The following is a 21,788-nucleotide window of genomic DNA, read 5'->3' on the forward strand; positions in this document are numbered from 1 at the left end:
ATGCAGTGGCTTGTGTGCTGTTAAGGCTAGCTACGGTCAAAAAGTTTGAAATCTAGATTTTAGGGCTTTCACTGCTACAAATAATATCTGAAAGAAAGCCCCACTAATCACACATCGGTTCCCATAGTTTCCCTTTTATGTCTGCCTTGTCAGGAATCAAAACCAAAAAAAATTGTGATCAAAAATACTTTTTTGCAGAAACAGCACATTTCAATCTTCTGTTGTTGCTAAATGCTAAATAGCACAAGCTTAAAAGAGGCACATTTCCTAACTCAGGGAAGTCTCTCCTAAGATAATGTCTACTACAACATCTGAAAACAGTGAGAGAACACTTCATGCTCTATAAGTATTTGTTTATAGGCAAGCAACTTTGCGAGCACATCCACAAGACCAAGGTACTGGTTTCTTTCATTCCTTGAATCCCTCTGCCATCCCGAACACATCTGTCATCTGTCACAACCGAACCAAGTGAGCAGCGAGGGAACAGTGGCGCTGCCAGCGACGGCTGCATGTGCCGCAGAAAACAGAGCCTGTTGAAAGTGCGCATGCCGTCACCACATCCTGAAATCTCGTGGGGTGGGAGAGGCGACGGAGGGAAGGGCGCTCTCTCAAGGCCGTTTCCCGCAAACGCTGTAAGGGACAGGCGAAGCCACCACCTCAGCGCGCCCTCCCTCGGCCGCCCGTTTGCCAGGCGCGCCCAAGTCCCTACTGCGCAGCCGCAAGGGTAACCGAAACTGTTTTGTGCCTCACGTCGCTGCAGCCGCTTCCGCGTCCGACTCCGGGTCTGTTCCGTCGCTGGGCCTCGCCGCGTCGTGACCGTCCGCGGCTCCCCTCCCTCCTCCTCTCTTTCGGCACCATGTCTGCCAAAGGTAAGAAGCTAGAAACGGACAGGGAGCCGGGAGCCCACCCGCCGCCTGCCCGCATGCGCAAACAAGGAACGTTTCCAACGGCTTGGACGCGCAAACGGCCGTTGCTCAAGCAGCCGAGCCGTTCGCGAGGTGCCACCTCCGTGTTGATCTCTTATTGGCCCGCTTCGTGCTCAGCGGCGCTGCTATTGCGCAGCGCGCTTGTCTCTCAGCGTTACGTCGGCGCTTGTGCGGGGGGGGGGGGGAGTAACCAAGACTGCTTGAGATTAACGGGCGGGGGAAACGAGGCCAGGCTTGAGGAGATTTCTTTGGCGGGCGAATAAAACCTTATTGAACTGAGGAGATAATGAAAGCTCCTTATCTTGGTGAGCGCGGAGTGTGGGGAGGACGCGGGCGCTCACCTTCTGTAGCTGTGCTACGCGAAGGAACTGAGCATGTACGAAAATGCTTGCCTCGCTACTGCGCGTGCGTTGCCGTTGAAGAACACCGGGAAGCCGTTTGCACGGCAGGTGGCTCGAGGAAGCCGTTCTCGTGCGGAGGGGGCGGGGAGACGCGGGTCTGTTCCCCCCTGTGCTCGATGGGGCACAAGACTGCAGCCACCCTGAGCAGTCTTACGCGGGTTTCCTCAGAAATGAGCATCGCTCAGTTGTGTGTACAAAGGCAGCGCAGTCGTCCATCAAAACTTTAAAGCTGAGAGTAAAAGGCCGTTCTGACTGCGCAGACAGTGCCGGATTTACGTATAAGCTAAACGAGCTATACCTTAGGGCCCCACTCTCTTGGGGGCCCCAAAAAAATTTTAAGGGGGGAAAATCTGGATGTACATATCCAAAATATAAGATAAAAAACAAAATAAAACCTACACACAGCAACAGTGTTTTGTGTTGTGTAGGCTCCAAACTGTTATGTGCAAATGGCTTTAGATACCAATTAGGTCCATAAATTACCATATAGCATATATTCAACACAAAAAAGCGACAATTTGTTGTTGACAAAGGACAGCTGGACATATAAAGGGCCCGTTACCTTCAGTAGCTTAGGGCCTCATCAAACCTAAAACCAGCCCTGTGCTCAGAACAGCAGAGCTTCCTGAGAGATGTAGAAATTATACCTTTGTGGTGTGCTTAATTTTCCTATAACTTTGTAAGGTGTCTTTGAAAACAAGAATGGAAAGGTGAAATTATTCCATCCAAAGGTGCTTAATTTTTTTTCTTTCATTTCCAAACTGTTATTTCAAACAATTATTTAAATAAGATAAAATGAGGACATCCAGACAGTATCCCAAAGAGCCAGTGGTGAGAGTTCATACCAAGAAATTGTCTCACACCCATGTTGAACACAAAAGTTAAAACATAGTGGTTACTGTGATCACATTTTAAAAAATGAGGAAGTATTAGGCCATGTATTGTCATTCTAACACCAGAAACAAGGCAGCTGCATGGACCTGCTTTGTAGCATAAAAAATAAAGTGTCGGGGTGTGGGTGTGTGTTTAGTACACACATTTTTCCCTTTAAAAAAGGGGGTTTCCCCCCGCAAAAGCATTGAATGGAGCCATATTGAATGGTACAGCTGTCATCTTTGTTCTGATGTCTTTTTCTTTGGCTGTCATTGATCCTTGGGTTTTGTGTCCTTAAAAGAGATACACTTATTCTTGTAAAATTTAAGTGCTTCATACCTAATGATAGGGTACGGTAAGTCTTAGCATCCAATAAGACATTTAATTAACTCCTATTTAATGTATCCAGGTCAAACTAGGATTCTGTGCTTTGCTCAATAGATTGGTGAGAGTGGGGGGAATCTACTCAGGAGACAATTAGGAGCATAATTGGGCAAGCATATGCATGTGCTTTGCATAATCTAAAAGTCAAATGAACACATCATCCTTTCCAATATGACCACTGGAAAGTCTTGTTTTTGTTTTTTTGCCCGAAGCCTCCCTCCTAAAATAAAAAGGGAGACAAAGGGAAAGTGAAATGTACCCCAAACAATTACAGTGGTGCCTCGCTGTCCGGGGCAATCTTAAAATGCTGGCGGGCGGCAGTGCTGCCGCCCGCCAGCATTTTAAAATCGCCCCGGGACAGCGGAGGAATTCTCCGCTGTCCCGGGGCGATTTAAAAGCCCCTGGGAAGGCAGGCAGGGGGGACAAAGACTTTTGCCCCCTGCCCGCCTTCAGAAGAGGTCCTGGACCTCTTCTGAAGGCCGGGGGGGGGGCAAAAGTCTTTGTCCCCCCTGCCTGCCTTCCCGGGAGAGCGGAGAAACGCAGCGCTGCGTTTCTCCGCTCTCCCGGGAAGGCAGGCATGGGGGAGCAAAAATGTCTTTGCTCCCCCCCGCCTGCCTTCAAAAGCCGTCCGGGGGCTTTTAAATCGCCCCGGGACAGCTGTCCCGGGGCAATTTAAAAGCCCCCGGGAAGGCAGGCAGGGGGGACAAAGACTTTTGCCCCCCGCCCGCCTTCAGAAGAGGTCCAGGACCTCTTCTGAAGGCGGGCGGGGGGCAAAAGTCTTTGCTCCCCCCCGCCTGCCTTCAAAAGCCATCCGGGATAGCGGGAAGCGCTTCCCTGCTATCCCGGACTGCTTTTAAAATGCTGGCGGTGGGGAGCAAAGCCTTTCGGCCCCCGCCGGCCTTCCTGGACCTCTTCTGAAGGCCGGAGGGGGGGGGAAGGCTTTGCTCCCCACGCTAGCATTTAAAAGAGGTCCCCGGAGATTTCCCTATGGGCTTTCTTCTTGCGAAGCAAGCCCATAGGGAAATTCGTTTTGCGAAGCGCCTCCAAAACGGAAAACCCTTTCGTCTAGCGGGTTTTTCGTCTTGCGAGGCGTTCGTCTTGCGGGGCACCACTGTAATAAGGAAGTAAATGAGTGATGCAAGACCTGGGTCCAATCCACAATCCAGCATTCCCTCCACCAAGTACAGTACAGTGCTGATTCTTGGTTTTGTGTGATGCACACAATGCATGCTCCTAACTTCTGCCGCTTTATTTTGTGATATTTCAGGCTACTTTAAAGATGAACTTATTGCATTGTTCTTAATGTGCGTTTCCATATGAATCAGCTGCACACTATTCTTGCCATTATAACTGCGAGTCTCTTCAAACCTGCAAAACAGGTTCACTACACTTCCCCCCTGCCCCACCTCATCTTTACTCTTTAACCTCAGGTGAATGAGAATTAATCTGTGAGAATGAAGTTTTATTCTCAGTGACTGGATGGTCATAACTGCTTGGGAGGAGCTGTACTTATCAATGTGCAGCTGTGCTTAATTTGAAAGCCATTTTCTCTAGACCTTCACTTTCCATGTGGAAAGTGGAGGTTTGTGATTGTAGTACAAGTCAACCGAATTCCTCCATTAACTTGAATGGGGGGGAGAGAAGGCTGCTTTATTTATGTTATGTTAAATTATAAAGTAAAGTAGACATAAAATCTACTATATGGTTCAATAAAAGGCTTTTATTGTCGATACATTGGGCTGTTGGGCTTATACAGAGAAGTGTAAACTAGAGTATTTAATAGCATCTAATTCATCTCCCCTGCTGTGTACATGTTTTAGGCTATATTGCAGTGCACACTGAAGATGATGACAACACTGTAATAATTGATGATTCAGAAATGGAAGATACAGAAAATGGACCTGAAACTCAAGGGAAGTGTGATGGTCGCTATGTAACTCATCTTACATATGGTAATTATGTTTCATTTCATTTTGAAAGATGATTATGACTTTTCATATAGGGGGTTCAGCGATGTTATCTAGGGAAGCATAATTTTTGTCTGGCCTTGGTACTGTAGCCAAGCCAAAACTTGTGACCTCCAGATTTCTACCCTTCCAGTGCCAGATTTGAAATCTTAACCACAGTGAATCAAATTTTCTGGAAATACTTTTTTAATGTAGCATTCTATGAGAAGACTAATTAATTGGGATAGTGAGGTATAAAACTAAATTAAATCTTTCTTGAGTGGTATCTAAGGCATTATTAAGACACTGCCTAACTTACATTTTTAGAAGGTAATGAAGATTTATTGGATCTAGAGGAGCAAGCTGGATCACAGGAAAATCTTTCAACAAGTGCGCCAAGGCTCAGTCGCAATCCAGAACAAATGGAATTAGTTTATTTACGTAAAAGGCGCCGACTTGCATCCTCTCTAACGGGGGTAAGTATATTCCAATAAATTACTTGTACAGTGGTACCTCAGATTAAGAACTTAATTCGGGTCACAGAGATTCTAGGGTTTTAGGGGTTGTTTTTTAAGTAGACTGCAAAAGACTGAAATCAGCTTATCCCAGCGTTAAAATACAGTGGACGCTCGGGTTGCGAACGTGATCCGTGCGGGATGCACATTCGCAACCTGCAGTGGCACGTCTGCGCACGCGCGGATTGCGATTTGGTGCTTATGCACATGCACGACCTCCAAACCCCAGAAGTAACCCGTTCCGGTACTTCCGGGTTTCAGCGGTCTGTAACCCGAAAAAATGCAACCTGAAGCGTCTGTAACCCGAGGTATGACTGTATAAACTTTTATCAAATAACTGACACAAAAATATAACAATTCAAACTGTTTCTATAAGCCCTGCTTGCTGTCTTTCTATGAACTATTAGTATCTGTGGAGCACGTTGATCGTTTCCATGTAATGACTTTCTTATCCACAGCGTGGCACCAGCGTTCTGCTTTTCTTAACAAAACTTAGTATGGATTAAAATAATTTTTCTTAGTCAGCCCACGGAACAATAACAACAAATGATTATAAGTGCCATATCAGTTATAATTTATGTTATTTATATTCTTTATTTCAATATTTTTATTAGATGAGAGCCAAAGAGCCTGAATATGAAGATGGAGATGTTATTTATGAATACGACCCTGATGATGAATGTGTATGTATACTTCCAAAAATAATTTATAGCCTCTTTGTAGGAGGAACTGCGCAAATTAAAATACTGCTTTCTTTTAAATTTGAGAGCTTTATTTTATCATTTTTGTTTCCAATTATTCCTGTGACTAGGGTTACATTTTCATTGTCTTTACACTAGGGGAGTGTTGTATCTGAAGCTTCATGTGCAGGAGATCAGCAGAAAACACTTATGGAAGTCCTTAATTATTGTCAGGTACTGTGCCGTCCTTCATTGTTTGTTTGAGAAGCCATTTGTCATGGATAGGGAATGTGTGGCCCTCTAAATGTCATTACACCCTCACCATTGGCTGGGATAGACAGGAGTTTAAGTCCAGCAACTTCTGGTTCTTGAACCTTCCTTTTATAAGTTCCTCCAAAACAAGGTCTGTTTAGGCACCAGTTTCCTGGTCTTCTCCCTTGAGTTCCAGCTGGCTTTGAATCTCTCTTCCAATCTGACATAAATAAACGTATGTTTGCAGGCCATGTATGATGCCATTCTGAAACTGGATGAGAAGTTTGAGAGCCTTCATCGCAAGGTCTCAGAAATGCAACACACCCGGTTAAAGCCTTTACTTTTAAAACCAGTGAGTATTAAATTGCTGTAGTTGCAATTAGTTTTTGTTGATGTTTTGTTAATTTTCTAATTGTCTTTAATGGTGTTTTTCTTATTGTGTTTCATGGTGATTTAAAAATGGCATTAAGCTTCTAATCTGGCCATGCACTAGAGCAGGGATGGGCCAGCATAGCCAATGGTCAGGGGTGATTGGAGCTGTAGTCTAACAGTATCTCTAGGGCACAGGTCCCCCATCCCTGTGTTGGGATACTGCCAGGGAGACAAAGGCTATCATGACTCCATGTCGTCTCAGGACGATCCATCAATCTCCCGTAGATACAGTTTCAGTCAATTAGCGACACGAGCCTCAGAAATAGCTGTCCACATCCCAGGACTCATGCACACCCTTTTCGCAGAGTTTGCACAACGAAAGATGCACTCAGGAGAGCAGCATATTTACAGCTTTATTCAGCGTTGGTCAGAACAAAGGAAGAACATGACTGCCTGCCTTTGTGTCAAGGCAACAGAGAGAAACAAAAACTATATACAAAAACAGAAACTTCCTGTGAGCCGGAAGTACGCAGGCTGTGACTCACAACAGCCTGTCCTTTTTAAGGTGGAACGGAAATATCCTAACATCCTGTGCATCCCTAACCCTGTACCAGAGGCACATAACTGTGTACAGCTTGGGATAGCACAGTACATCTAACAGGGCCCAAGTTTGGTTTCTATTACAATGCAAGATTGTGTATATAGTAATAAGAAAACATTGCACAAAAACATAAACCTAATGTTTGCATACAAAAGGCTAGCCTATATTGTATAACTTTTTTCAAAGTTGCTGAAATAACTTTATATAGCTTGAGCTACAAATACAGTGGTACCTCGGGTTACATATGCTTCAGGTTACAAACGCTTCAGGTTACAGACTCCGCTAACCCAGAAATAGTGCTTCAGGTTAAGAACTTTGCTTCAGAATGAGAACAGAAATCGTGCTCCGGCGGCACGGCAGCAGCAGGAGGCCCCATTAGCTAAAGTGGTGCTTCAGGTTAAGAACAGTTTCAGGTTAAGTACGGACCTCCGGAATGAATAAAGTACTTAACCCGAGGTACCACTGTAGACTATGATTAAGATGGCTAACAAAACATGATGCAAAACAAATCTGAACATATAAATTCAGTTCCGTTCAAAGCACAGCATTTGAGTGCTCCTGCCTCCAGTATGTGTTCACCTGATAATCTCCACTTTTTCAAATGGGGCTAATGCCAAGCAGTGTGGCAAAATGGAGTGTTTGCTCAATGTTTTTCTCTCCTTTTCAGAGGCCACTTAGGTTTACGTACAGAAGTCCTAGAAATCTCTTACCTGGAAAAATCAGAATCCAGAAGGCAACAGAAAGAAAGCCAAGTCAGATCTTACCCCCTGGGCATGGATGTCAGAGCCAACCCATGAAGGTTAAGCTACAAAGAGCTCCTATTTTGACCAGATCTGCAGTTAAGCCAGTTCCACACACCCTTCAACCTGAATCACAGCCCCCTGTGCACAGGCAGAGTCCACCACTTCCTACAATTGTTTCCACCCGTTCACTGTGTCCCCCATTCAACATGGCTAGTGACATGCCTAATATTCCTTCACAAACCAATCTAGCAACCTTAGCCAACGAAAGCTCTGTTACTGTGGCATCTTTGGCAGTAGCCTCACCAGTGGTGTCATCAGTAGCATCTACACCACCAGCAGTTAATTTGGAGAGAAACAATAGGACAGTGACTAACAAAACTTCACCTGGAAGTAGAAGTATTCGTAATGAGCCACCCTCGTCATCTTCTGTTTCTGCCAGTTCAGCAGTTGCCTCTAGTCGTTTATTGAGTGCACCAGTTACAGCTAATAAGATGTGTGACCTTCCTTCACAAGCTAGTCTTTCAACTACTGATGGTCCAGCTCAGGTAGACTCTTCAGCTGTACCCTCACCAGTGATATTACCTGAAACCAGTTTGGAGAGGAAAAAAACGTTGGTAACTTACAGAACTTCAACCGGTGGTACAGATATTAGTAATGAGGTACCCTCTTCTTCTTCTATGAGTCATAATTTTGGTGAGTTACAGTTTTCATAAGAATAATGTGTTTAGCTCTTAATTCCTTCTTTAATTCCACTCTTTTGCATGCACAGGGATTCTTCCATTAAACTGAAAAGGTAGCCACCCACTGTTTCTCATAGCACCAACGTTCTGCTTTCTCACATCCTGCTCCATAAAGGCAAAAGGCATCCCTATTGTACCTGCCCTTTGGTGGAGGTGTCACAAGGGCATAATGGCAGGTTGTATTTTCATAGCAGCCTCTATCCTCCAACCATTTCCCTGTCCATCACTCAGCCTGGCACTGTTTTAAAAGGTGCTTCTTTGTTGCATCCTTTTCCTTTTCTTTTTTTATTGAGTGTTATTCTTTTGATTGAATATTTAGGAGACTTTCCCTACAGCTCATTGAAGTCTGCGACCAGACTTTGCAAGGATGGTTAGCATTACTATCTGGCTAGAAATAATACTGTTATTTGTGAAAAGAGCAGGGATGGGGAAGTTCATGTGCTGCAAGAGAAGGGGTAAGGAGTCTGTGGCCCATTCCCAGTCTCTTAATCATGGTTAAGAGATTAGAAAAATTGTGTCTTTACTGAACCGGGGGGGGGGGGGGGGGCTTCCAAACACGTGGACCATGTCTGTTAGAAGCCCAGAATGGCACTTTGGAGGACTTGCAGTGGGTGCAGTTTTGTTTTAATACTCTTCTAATATTTTCCTTTATCTAGAGTTCATTGGTGATCCAAAGCGGAATGTGAAGGTCCTTGGCAACTATTTGATGAAAGCGTGGCAAAAGACCGTGCCAAAGTATGCTGCACGCTACTTGGTCCGGGTTTTGTTCCCAAAAGAAACATTGCTATGCAGTGTTATGGGTACAAGGGCTCGAGGACGCAGGACACTAGACCCAAACAAGGTCGCCGCAATCAGAGGTATGTCACGCAGTAGCGGAGCAAGGTGGGGGCAGTCCGCCCTGGGTGTCACCCCTGAGGGGGGTGACATCGCTGTGAGCGGCGCCCCTCCAGGACGCTCACCACCGTCTGATGTCACACTGGTTTAAGAGAAGGGGTTAGATTTTCAACCCTTGGCAGTTCCTTAGGCCAGAACTACATAATAAGACTCAGACAGGATTTCCAGTTTTATGTTTTCTCCCAATATTTAGATAGAGTAGAACAGTAGGTAGGAAGTAGTCAAGAAGAAAAGTGCTTAATCATTTCCCTGCCAGTTCTCATCCCCAATTCCTTCTCTCTCAAGTGGTTTTCTCCTTTTCCCCCCAGCTGCCTAGAACAACAGAAAGAAATATGGCTAGGAGACATGGAAAGGGGGAGAATCAGTGAATAGGAGAAGGTTTAAACACCACCTTCATTGGGCACTTTTCCTCCTCTGTAGACATTCTTTCCCTAATGTTGCCTTTATGATTATACTTGCAAGTATTTAAAAAACTGCATGTTTTCATACATTCACACACAAAAATGGCAGTTCCTATTGCGACTGGAGCAAACAAATTTGCCTCATGGTATACATGCACTTAATTCAGTTCAGATGAAATATGGTTTTCTTTGCTTTCTGAAATATTCTTAACATATTTTACTACCTAGTCGCCTTTGTCTGGTTATAATCAGGTAATCAGTACTTCAATTTTTCAATTTACACAATTTACACAAGCTCTCAAAATGGATACTCTCATGGGCTCTCACTTGTGGGGTGCCTCAGGGTTCTGTCTTCTCCCTCATGCTTTTCAACATCTACATGCAGCCGCTGGGAGAGATCATCAGGGGGTTTGGACTGGGTGTTCATCAATATGCGGATGATACCCAGCTCTACCTCTCTTTCAAATCAGAACCAGTGAAGGTGGTGAAGGTCCTGTGTGAGTGTCTGGAAGCAGTTGGAGGATGGATGGCAGCTAACAGATTGAGGTTAAATCCTGACAAGACAGAAGTACTGTTTTTGGGGGACAGGAGGCGGGCTGGTGTGGAGGACTTCCTGGTCCTAAATGGGGTAACTGTGCCCCTGAAGGTCTAGGTGTGCAGCCTGGGAGTCATTTTGGATTCGCAGCTGTCCATGGAGGCGCAGGTCAATTCTGTGTCCAGGGCAGCTGTTTACCAGCTCCACCTAGTACGCAGGCTGAGTCCCTATCTGCCCGCAGACTGTCTCGCCAGAGTGGTGCATGCTCTGGTTATCTTTCTCTTGGACTACTCCAATGCGCTCTACGTAGAGCTACCTTTGAAGGTGACCCGGAAACTACAACTAATCCAGAATGCGGCAGCTAGACTGGTGACTGGGAGCGGCAACCGAGACCACATAACACCAGTCTTGAAAGACCTACATTGGCTCCCAGTATGTTTCCGAGCACAATTCAAATGTTGGTGCGGACCTTTAAAGCCCTAAACGGCCTCGTTCCAGTATACCTGAAGGAGCATCTCAACCCCCATCGTTCTACCCGGACACTGAGATCCAGCGCTGAGGGCCTTCTGGCAGTTTCTTCACTGCGAGAAGCCAAGTTACAGGGAATCAGGCAGAGGGCCTTCTTGGTAGTGGCACCCACCCTGTGGAACTCCCTCCCACCAGATGTCAAAGAGGGCAACTACTACCAGACTTTTAGAAGACATCTGAAGGCAGCCCTGTTTAGGGAAGGTTTTAATGTTTGACGGATTACTGTATTTTAGTATTTTGTTGGAAGCCACCCAAAGTGGCTTGGGGAAGCCCAGCCAGATGGACGGGGTATTATTATTATTATTATTATTATTATTATTATTATTATTATTATTATTATACAATGGTTTGTTTAAAACAGAAGCACGGTGTTTCATAGTAACATAAGTGTGCTTTAAAAAATAATAATTGTGTTTTTGAATGCAGAATTTCTTGCTGCTTATTTCCCAAGTTATGATCTAAGTGAGCATGGGAAAGACTGGAAAACCTGTATTACAAATGTGAATGCAATGATCCGCTGCTTACGTTATGAAAGCAAAACAAGTCCAGTAAGTTCTTTCTTTGTGTTGATGCCTCTATAAACACATCCTAGCTCAGACTGCATTTCTCTGAAAGCAATTATTTTAAGTTTGAAATCAGAAGTTAATAATAAACGCTGAAACCCAGAAAGTATTAAGGATGTTTCAGGCTCATTGATACAAAATATTTATAGATATCTAGTTACTGAAGTAGTGATTCACGGCCATTGCTCCGAATGTTTCAAATTGAATAGAGAATTTACAGAAGAATGCCTACCTCTTTTGCTACTGTGTCAGTGGACTCCTTCAACTGCTATTGCCAAGAGCAAAAATAACATAGCTTACTCAATTGAAAATACTATGAAATAAAGTAATAGACAATATTGTTCTTGCTTTAATTCATTTAAGTTTCTTCCTTATGATATTTGTAGAAGTTTATTACTGCATTTTTACATTAGTTATGGAAATATTCCTCCCTGCTACATTGCTTCCTAGATCACTGAGGGAAAAGAGAAAGCTCCTGAAGCTCCAGACACATCCATGTGTGTAGATTTAATTGATATTGAGGAAGAGAGTGACATCAATTCTCAAACCAGTTCAATATCAAACCAGCTTCAAAATTCAACAGGGGATAATAATAAAAACACACCTTCTTCCAGTGAACCGCCTTCTTTAGAGCCAATGGGTAAGCTGCTGAACCTTCATTTTCCATGTCAGAACTGTGCAAGCCATATGCAGTATGCAAACACTGTAAACCAGTCCTCCAGGCATTTAAAAACCTGCATTTCCCCCCTTGTCTGTCTAAGAGGGAAAGAATGGGGGTGTGGTCATCCAGCAGCTTGCAGAGCATAGTAGTGGCTGGTGGGTTATACCTAGCTGGGTAGCTCACAAGTTAAATTAGACTTTTAGCAGTCTGACTGATAAATCTTCCTTCATTTTTTAGACTGAGCATGCAGACATGGTTTTTTTTTAGTTATCTACTTTAGGCATTTCAGAAATATAGAATTATGATGAATCTGCTCATTGTAGACACAGAACTCTTCATTTTTAATCAGTTTTGAAAACCAACATGAAATCATTCCACTTAGAACAAAACAGGATAGTTAGATTTCTAAGCTTTTTAGATGGTCCCTGCATTCAGGCTGACAATCTTAGGGCTGACATTTGTCAACCATTCTTGAGCCATTCTGCTTAAAGAACAGGGTTTGAAATCTTTTTCATAATAATAATAAAAATACCTCCTCTCTAGCACACCTTGGAAACCCATCAAGGAATGTCCAGTTGCCCTTTTCAGTTATTTTTGCAGCCAAGGGAAAAACTCGGCCAGAACTTTCAGCACGCTACCTGATACGTCATCTGTTCACAGAGAATATCCTGATAAAAAGCAATGTGTATGGCAACCTGGACCGTGGCACACATCCACTGGACTGCAACAAAATAAATGCTCTTAGAGGTCAGTAATGGTTCCAATAGGAGAGATGCAGACTGCAATCCCTAAAGGCAATTTAACGGGAGAGTAACCCCCATGGAACTCAGTGCAATTTGGTTCCGAACAAACATTATATAGGACTGAGCTGTCAGGCTGTGAAATATTTATTCAAATATTTATAAACTGCTCTTTAACAAGATATATCAGGGTGGTATACAAAATATAATAAAATCAGCAAATGTATCCATAAGATTTAAAACATTAATAAAACATCAGGAGATACTGGTTGGTGAAAAAGAAATTCAGATTGTGGAGCTCTGTCTAAACAAGACCTCTTTCAGAATATGTCTAAAAGGAGGCAGGGAAGCTTCCTGCCAAACCTCTACTTGTTGGGCATTCCACAGCAGGGCTTGCCACTTTCAAGGTTTGGTCTTTACAGCATAGGCCAACCAAATCCCAGGCCAACCCACCAGAAGTGCCCCATCAAGAGATTTCAGTGATCAAGGTGGAATTGTTACAATAATGGCAGCATCAAAATTGCTGCATTGTCAAGTGACTTTATCCTCAAAATAATGGACCAAATGGTCAAAGGAGGCCTCCAAATGCCTGTCCCCACCAGCACATGAGACCAGATTCCAGATGGTCTGTAAGAGCTCTGCTGGATGATTACTAGAGGCTGTGAAATAGGACTTCTTTTCTGCCCTTATTGCCACACGATAGGTCCGATTATGCACCCTAATCTGTGCCACCGTCTTCCATCCTGTTTCATCACACGCTGCTCCCTAGGATACCAGGGCTCCACAGCACCAGAGGAGCAATCATGTTGATGAGGCTTTTCCAAAAGGCATTTACTGCTCATTTGTAGGATTCCTGATTTAGTAGTTGCTTGTCAGAAGCAGTTACGGGTACTGTAGCATTCTCTCTTCAAAGTAGGATGCCTTTAATTTGCCTAATCTGAACAGTGTATAACTCAATACTTACTAAGCAATATAAAACTTGAATAAACAATAATTTGTAACTTGCTTTTTTTTATTAGACTTTCTGCAAGAGACTTACCCATCTTTTGAGCTGAAGGAAACTGGATATGACTGGAAAGCATGTGTTGCAGCTATAAACAGCACAATTCGCAGCCTGAGATTTGACCATAAAAAGGCCTCATCTGGAGTCCAAAGCAAAGTGTCAGCTAAACCACCTCCACTGTCACGAAGCTCAAAATGTTCCCTGTGAAACCCTGTCGCAGTATAACAATATAAAAGCAACTTTCTAATCTGTCAGCCATAACTGTGTTAGATGTAGCCTCTGCTACAGTCACAGTGGACTTTTTTCAAGATGTGGTACAATAATTTATTTTCAGTATCTGTCAACTGGAGAGTTTTAGTATTCTTAACAAGATGAAATTTAGTAAATCAGAGTAAGAATTTTGTTTCTATCTTGTGTCAGTGATGCTTCTGTCTGCTGTAGAGGATGACAGGCATTAAGGAAACTCGTTCTCAATGCACAGTGTATTCTGCTGAGAAATGCTATTCCTAAGACAGATTACCTGCAAATGATGTGTGCGTGTTAGTTACATTGGACATGGGTTACAAGGTAGAATACAGTGGTACCTTGGTTCTCAAACGCCGAAAACCCAGAAGTAAGTTGCGGTTTTCAAATGTGTTTCAGAAGCTGAACGTCCGATGTGGCTGTTGGCTATTGTTTCCAGGACACCTGCACCAGACGCTGTGCCTTGGTTTTTTAACATTTCAGAAGTCAAACGGACTTCTGGAATGGATTAGGTTTGGCGCTTTTGTTTTTGCTATTTATTTCGTGTTTTTGTTTTTGAGGCTTTTTTAGTTAATTTGTTTTTGTGACTGTGTGGAACCCAGTTCAGCTACTGATGGATTGATTGAGTGACTGCAGAAATGGGTAAAAGCCCCCCATCTGACACAAGCAATGACTATCATCAGTGTAGCTAAGAATTTTTTTTTTAAAAAAATAAAACTTATCATCTACAATACTGTCTTATTTATTTTATAGTACAGTACACTGATTATTGCTTTCATTTTATGGATCAATGGTCTTCGTTAGATAGTAAAATTCGTGTTAAATTGCTGTTTTAGGGGTTGTTTTTAAAAGTCTAGAATGGATTAATCTGTTTTGCATTACTTTATATGGGAAAGCGCACCTTGGTTTTGGAATGCTTTGGTTTTAGACGGACTTCCAGAACGGATTGAGTTTGAGAACCAAGGTACCACTGTAATGGAAGCCCAAGGAAGAGCACAAAGTGGATGTTTTCTTGAGTTTTTGAAGGAATACAAGTTCTCTGTGGGTTAATTCCTTGTGCATCTATACCAGTGTGGTTAGCCTTCTTTCTGATGTGTAAATTTTTCATATGAGGTATAATTTTAATTTGGGAGCACTTTCAATACATAGTGAAATGTTGTACAATATCAGAAAGTAAATCATGCCGTTGATACAGGGTCTGCCTAAACAGTGTTGAGCCTGAGGGTGTGGTAGCAGATATCCACAACTGAATAAAGGACCAAAAAATGCTAACTTCTTTTTCCTGGTACCAAAACTGGTTTGCATCTTTCCCCCCCACCCTTTAGCTTCAGCAGCCATGAACTGGCAGGACGACGGGGAGAAGGAAGAGGATCCCAGCAAGGGGTCTAGCTGGGATGGCGACACACTGGGGCAAGCAGGGGGTGAGGAAAGAAGTATTCACAGGGTGACAGAGGGGATGGGGGTCAGTGCACAAGAACCAGCAGAGGAACCCCTTTCTCCCTGAACACGGTGGGCTCTGAGTGGGAGTGGCACTCTAGGAGGCTGAGGTAGGCAAGGGCCTATAGCTCACTAGCTGGCCAAGTTTAGCTTGCTAGCTCTGGGAGGAAGTGTATGATTCCTCAGCTGCAGTAGGCTTGGAACAGGTGCGGGTCACCTGCCTCATCAAGCCCAGATGCTGCAATCAGCATGCAAAGTACAAAAGGGAAGCAAAGCTGAGGGGCTGTGTCTGTTCAGCAGCCCACGTTGATGGGCCTTGGCTTGGATGCTCCTGGATGTCTACAGGACTGTGCTTTGGGTTTGACTCTGGACTGTATCCTGACTGCTGGACTTCAGACTTGACTACTTGGATTGACATCTAGACTGTGTTTCCTGACTTTTGGACTTTGCTTGAACCCAGGACTTTGGACTTGACATACTGAATTGCTGCCAGGTAGGCCAGGGATTCAGGACATCACCTCACATTTGAATTTGATGTAAGGATGATAGCTAGGCACATATTTTTGATAAAGTAGAACATTTTTATTGTGGGTTTCAGTTCTCGTTTAGAATAGGTTTTGTCTGACATTTCTGCATAAATATTCTGGAATATTTATTATAAACTAGAAATGGGTTTTCTTCCTTTTTGTCTAATATAGCTCCAAGCTATTGCTTTCCAAGTTACAATCACCTGTCTCTGTCTATCTTTTTCTTTTTTTGTTATGTTGTTTACATTTAACACCTGGTAGTTTTATTTGATCATATTATGCAAACCAGCTCACTTGAATGTGTACCATCTTTTTGGATTATTTGGAGAAGTTTATATTTCAGTTTGCTGCTTTGAGGCCTAAACTCATAGTTGCATTTACAGCCTCAGCTGTGCAACTAATTTTGCTGCAATAGCATTCACTTGTGAAGCCCTTCTCTTTATTTAGTTATTTCAGACACTAGATCTGAAATTCCTAGAGGCTGGATCTTTCTCCTGGCTCTTACAAATCATGATAGGCCCCTTTGTCTCCATCAGAGAAGCTATAACTGGAGGTCAGCCACATGACTCTAGAACTGGTTTTTAGAGTGTGTCCATTAAAATGCCCTTTATATATTTACAGTTCTTTGTCCCAATTTGCAAGCTTCATGTTCTACCTGAAAACAGAATGGCAGGGCTGGGAATCTGAGTTATGATCAATGGCCATGTCCCTGCCCAACCAGTTCTAGAAGTTGTTGATGCCTACTTACTATGTTTGGAGTTTTCTGTTTAAAAGCTAGTGACACAAAATACCAAACTGAGGAAGCCAAGCCCTTCATAATTCCCCTTTTCAGATTAAAATAATTGGTCTCAAATGCATTATGACAACATTATACAATCATTGGTCCTTATGTGATATTTAATACAATGCAAGAATGATGTACAGGCAACTCTCCATTTACATAGGGGTTACATTCTGGGGCTCTACATTTAAGTGAAATCATGTCTATTGAGAACACCATTGAAAAAGCCTGCAGACATCCTCTAAAGCTCTGGAAACCCTTGGAAAAACCCAGCAGCACTTACCAGATTTGCCAAACTCAACGTCAATTGCTCTGTCCAAACTTCCTTTACCTTGAATTTGACCAGGAGTATCCGTAGCTGGAATCTCAAAACATTTCCAGCTTGCTATGATGTTACAAGGACATTGAGACATATAATGTATATAAAACAATATCCTGGTAAACCCATTGTTTAATGTGCTAATGTATTATCCAGTAACAAAATGACAAAATTATTTTTTCCCCAGAGCAGGATAAGGGTTTGGGTTAGTCCTCTCCAAAATATAGGGGACAATTTCTGTCCCCACCTTCCATTTCTGAATGATGTGCCTGAGTCCACTTATTTATAAAAAGTAGTCTATAAGACCATTTGTGTGTGTACACATATGTATTTGGGAGCTAGGTATCACTGGAAAATGTACAATACTGCTATAACAGAATTGTCATCAATCTTAAAAACTCAAGATAGTAAAACAGCCTCAGCTGGAGAGCAGAAGAATATACCGGCTATATTCCCATGCTCTACTATAGTAAGACTGTACAAAAGCAACACACTCTGATAGTAATCATTCCCAGTTGTGCTATAACCAAGGCAACTGAAAATCTATTTTAAAAATGTATTGGCAGACAGAAACAACATAGTGCTAGGAGAGATGCTGGCTTTTTGGTTCATAAATTAGAAGTTTACAATTTAATCCTTTTAAAAAAGTTTTTATTTATTACACAACTTATACTGCCCATATAACTGAGTCTTTAGGCAATTTTGCTGACCATCAAAATGCAATATAAATATTATGCTGTGAAAAAATCACTTTTTAAAATATGTTTAGTAGAACAGGTTTTTGGTTTAGATGTATGTGCATGTGGGGTCATGTAAGGGTTACATTTGAAAATGCTAAATATCTGTTGCTGGTTGACAGTTGGCTGTTAAGTAAGTACCTGAGTCTGGTCTGGGGAAACATGGTGAGGTTTAACCCTGAGAATAGTGAATTAGACTTTTGACTGGCTTATTGGACAGAAATTCTTGATCATTCATTGGACAAAATAGGTAGTCTGATGAAGACAGGGAAATACTATGCCTGTCAAATCAGATTGAAGGATAGGCTGGCTGAGACATAAATAGACCTATTCTACTACTGTTGGGAAGCAGACCAGAGATTAGATGAGAGGATGACTAAAGAGAGGGAGATTGGGGGGGGGGGGTCCTGGAGAAGAACTGAGCAGGAAGCCTGGAGCAGCTGGAAGAAGTTATCTGGGCGGGAAATACTGTCTGCCAGTGCTATTTTTCTAGAAAAAGAGGTGCCAGAATTCACCATGAACTCCCTTGTTCTTATAATGGCAGTGGTGCCCACCTGAGAGGTGACGGAGCTGTGTTCCGGCAAGTTCCAGCTGAAAAAAAGCCCTGTTGTCTGCCCCCAAATCTGCTAAATCATTAGCAGTGAAGTCATATAAGGGGATTAAATAGTAAGTTAAATTTGCAGTTTGGTTTTGGCCCTCTCATGTTTACTTCAACATCCAATCACTGTGATTGGAGTGCACTGGGAAATAATTCAGAGCGACTTAAAGCTAGACCTGTCTGTCAAAACAAATGATTTCCAACCCTCTCCCCAAACCTTTCTACCTGGCCCATCTCCTCTCTAAAGCTCTGGATATTTTCCCAATGAGCTTGATTTCATTTTTCAGAATGAGAGAGAGAGAGAGAGATGGTTTAGCTTTATGGAAAAACTGAGTCAATAGAGTGACTTGGAAGGTTAGGCACTTCCTGATAGCATGATCAATGGCATGAACTAACTCAGTAATGTGAAAGGCTGCCCTGAATTACACAAATTCACATTATACAGTATAGAGTACACACACAGCCAACGCACATTCCCTACATTTACTAAATGGTGTCTAAAAGAATAGCTTAAAAAGAAATCTGAATTTAAAACAAACTAGCACGATCAAGTCTTAATCTATTAAAACTGACTCGGGTCCAAACATTGAACTAAAAGCAGTTTTTCCCCATAGAAAAGGACCACTGGAGGAAATAGTTGACTTCTGCCTTTAAGGCTTGAAAGTGACACAATAAGTCATATATTGAATTTATTATTATGGACTTCCTACCAGAGCCAGGGATTAGTAAATCATCATAGGTGTTAAGAGACAGAACAAGCTATCTTGTATATCCCCAGGATCGGCCACAGAACCCATGTGGATAATCTTAAATCTGCTTTATGCTCCTCTAACAGCCCAGGCTCTGTAGTGTAGTTACAGCAGGACATCTCTTAGCAAATATGTGCCTTTTATTCTGAAACTGTCAAAAAGAAGCAAAGAAGCTGATCACACAAAAACCAAGCCCAGGATGTTAATGAAGTCCAAAACAGCACCAAAACCACTATCTGTATGTTTCCTATCTCAGAGGAATCTCTTTAAGATTTTGGGATGAAAAGCAAAGTGGAATTTTTGATAACTGTGATACTAAAAAGAAAATGAAGGAAGGGGGAGGATTTCCATTGAAAGTTAAGCCACTGGGATTTAAATGCACTATGCAGCCATTATAAGCCAGATGCCTGAGCTGCTTGCCTTCAGAAATTTGATTTTAATCCAGAAGGTTTTACAGGTGTAAAATTAACCTCAGGAGGCTTTTAGTATTGTTCTTCAACAGCACAGCAGAACAAAACATATGGTGCACGAGAAGGAAAAATACAGAAAGCTTTGGGACCTCAATTCAGCAACAGTATATTTATTAAAACTTAGCACTGTTCAGAGTTAGGGCTGCTTGAATCTGTCAATTTCAGTTTTTCAAGCTTAAATTCAGTTCACTATATTTCCTGCCTCCGTTGGTTTAAAAAACATTATCACATCAGCATTTTAGTGCAGATTTCTCTTAATATATTCATTTTCATAGGCATTTTTTGCCTAGTACACTTTTTTGAATTACTCCATTATGTGTTTTATATGTTGTAGTAATAATAATTAATAAATAATAATAAATAATAATAATAAATAATACTACCCTGCCCATCTGGCTGGGTTTCCCCAGCTCCTCTGGGCAGCTTCCAGCAAAATATAAAAAATAAAATGTCAAGCATTAAAAACAGGGCATTTTTATTTACACCTTCCCCAGATATGTGCATTTGGTGTTGAATGATAGGTCCTTCAGCTAATATTTTAAGAGGTGTGATTTAGGGAGAGTCACTTTTAAAATATGAAATTTCTCTACCATTCCTGTGTAGGGTTATGGCACAATATTCCTATATTCCTTTTGTGAAGGTGAGATCTATGAAAATAAGGTACAAAGCAAGCTTGTATCACATCATTGTTGTGGTATTCCACATCTCTAAAAACTAAGCACATTTTCCAGGCCTAAAAAAGGCCAGTTTCTATCAGAATAGCTTTAAACGGCTAAAAAGACATATGTCTAACTAAGTGACTGCCGATACATCCTTTTCTGTGGTGGCTCCCTGATTTTGGTCTGCTCTCACTAGAGAGGCTCACCTGGCACCATAATTACATGTCTTTAGATACCAGGCAAAAACATGCCTCTTTACCTAGGCCTATGGCTATTAAATAATCTATGGCCTGTGAAAGTGTGGTGCAGAGGACTACTACTATTAGGATTATTTTACTGTTGGACTGTCTTATCAGTATGCTTTTTACTATGTTTTTATTCTGTTTTTATCACAGATGTTTTGTAATGTACACCACCACCCTGAGATCTTTAGATAAAGGATGGGATATAAATTGAATAATAATAATAATAATAATAATAATAAGCTGCTACAAATTTTAACTGCTTCCCAAATTCATTAGATAGCTTCAGTTTACTCATAGACTAGAGTTGCTACAAGCTGATTACTCAAGTGTTATTTAATGTAAAAACTGAAAGGCTTCCTTAATTTATATGCATATAATAAAAAGGGGGGTACAGCTGCAGAGCGCTAAATTGCTTTCATTTATGTATCACATTCATTTTAATTCATAGCCCACTCTGACCTAGTGGTTCAGAGCAGATAACCAGGAAATATGGGAGCAGATATAAAATATTCCAATAAATGCCCATTAAAATATCATTTTTTGCAAGAAATGCTCTAAAAAACCCAAAGCCCCTCACAAAACTACCAGTTCAAATACACAGCCTTATCCAATAGATGCTCAGATTTGTGATTTCACATGTTACATTTTAGGTGTACACCTGCACCTAAATGTATTTAAATATGTATCATGCCAGTACGCTTAATACAGATCTGTGATTGGATGTAGCTCCCTGTTGAATGTACACTCATTGGCAAATCCAGGTCTGCTATTCTGCAATGTGTAATGGTCCTCAGTGGGTCATAAAGAACTTGGCAGGATGCATTTTACTATGGCAGAAGGAAGCAGTTGAGTTGCAACACTCAGGGGAAAATACACTGGGCCATGCACATTGTTGATGTTTTTTATATTGGGCTGTTTGTCACAGCTATCTACTACTATACATTAGTACAGTGTGCGATTTCTAGCAACAACAACAAAGCAAGGGGTGAGAAGCACAAAACAACATTCCAAGATTTTAGCACAGTGACCAAGATTAGAATTTTAAAAATTCCAGATAAAATTTATTGACTATGCTGGAACAGCTGGGCAACATCTGAAGGCAGCTTACATGATTTGTAAGTGGTATGTTTTGAAAGTCTAACTGTTTTCCAAAGAACATGCTGCTGCAGAACTGAAAATATTATGTACTCGAGTATATGTCAGAACAATAGAGAACGTAAAACACATGCCACACAAGTGCTTAGCCGAAAGCAACACTAGGAGAA

At 42.1% G+C, this 21,788-nt stretch overlaps 1 protein-coding gene across 7 annotated transcripts; it reads left to right on the top strand.

Moving 5' to 3' along the window:
• Positions 1–442: 442 nt before the first annotated feature.
• On the top strand, positions 443–16,164 carry BEND2 (BEN domain containing 2). Of its 7 annotated transcripts, none has more exons than XM_083734298.1 (12): positions 443–869; positions 4,405–4,536; positions 4,858–5,006; positions 5,660–5,728; positions 5,885–5,959; positions 6,225–6,329; positions 7,618–8,386; positions 9,090–9,290; positions 11,218–11,339; positions 11,805–11,994; positions 12,559–12,762; positions 13,775–16,164. In XM_083734298.1, the coding sequence occupies exons 1-12, from the start codon at positions 857–859 to the stop codon at positions 13,963–13,965; spliced, it is 2,220 nt and encodes a 739-aa protein (XP_083590424.1). In that variant the 5' UTR covers positions 443–856; the 3' UTR covers positions 13,966–16,164. The 7 variants fall into 7 exon arrangements, with proteins under 7 accessions (XP_083590424.1, XP_083590429.1, XP_083590425.1 ...); XM_083734303.1 differs by having other exon boundaries at positions 716–869; positions 12,676–12,762; XM_083734299.1 differs by having other exon boundaries at positions 752–1,422.
• The last annotated feature ends 5,624 nt before the right edge of the window (positions 16,165–21,788 follow it).

The sequence above is a fragment of the Podarcis gaigeae genome (assembly GCF_964106915.1).
Source record: "Podarcis gaigeae genome assembly, chromosome: 4".
In the NCBI taxonomy this organism is placed as follows: domain Eukaryota; kingdom Metazoa; phylum Chordata; class Lepidosauria; order Squamata; family Lacertidae; genus Podarcis; species Podarcis gaigeae.

What these genes read in the sequence shown, in the direction of transcription:
- BEND2 (XM_083734297.1), top strand. An exon ending in AAGTCCTTAATTATTGTCAG is followed by an intron (nt 5,960 to 6,224) that starts GTACTGTGCCGT and finishes GTATGTTTGCAG; the next exon opens with GCCATGTATGATGCCATTCT. An exon ending in AGCCTTTACTTTTAAAACCA is followed by an intron (nt 6,330 to 7,617) that starts GTGAGTATTAAA and finishes TCTCCTTTTCAG; the next exon opens with AGGCCACTTAGGTTTACGTA.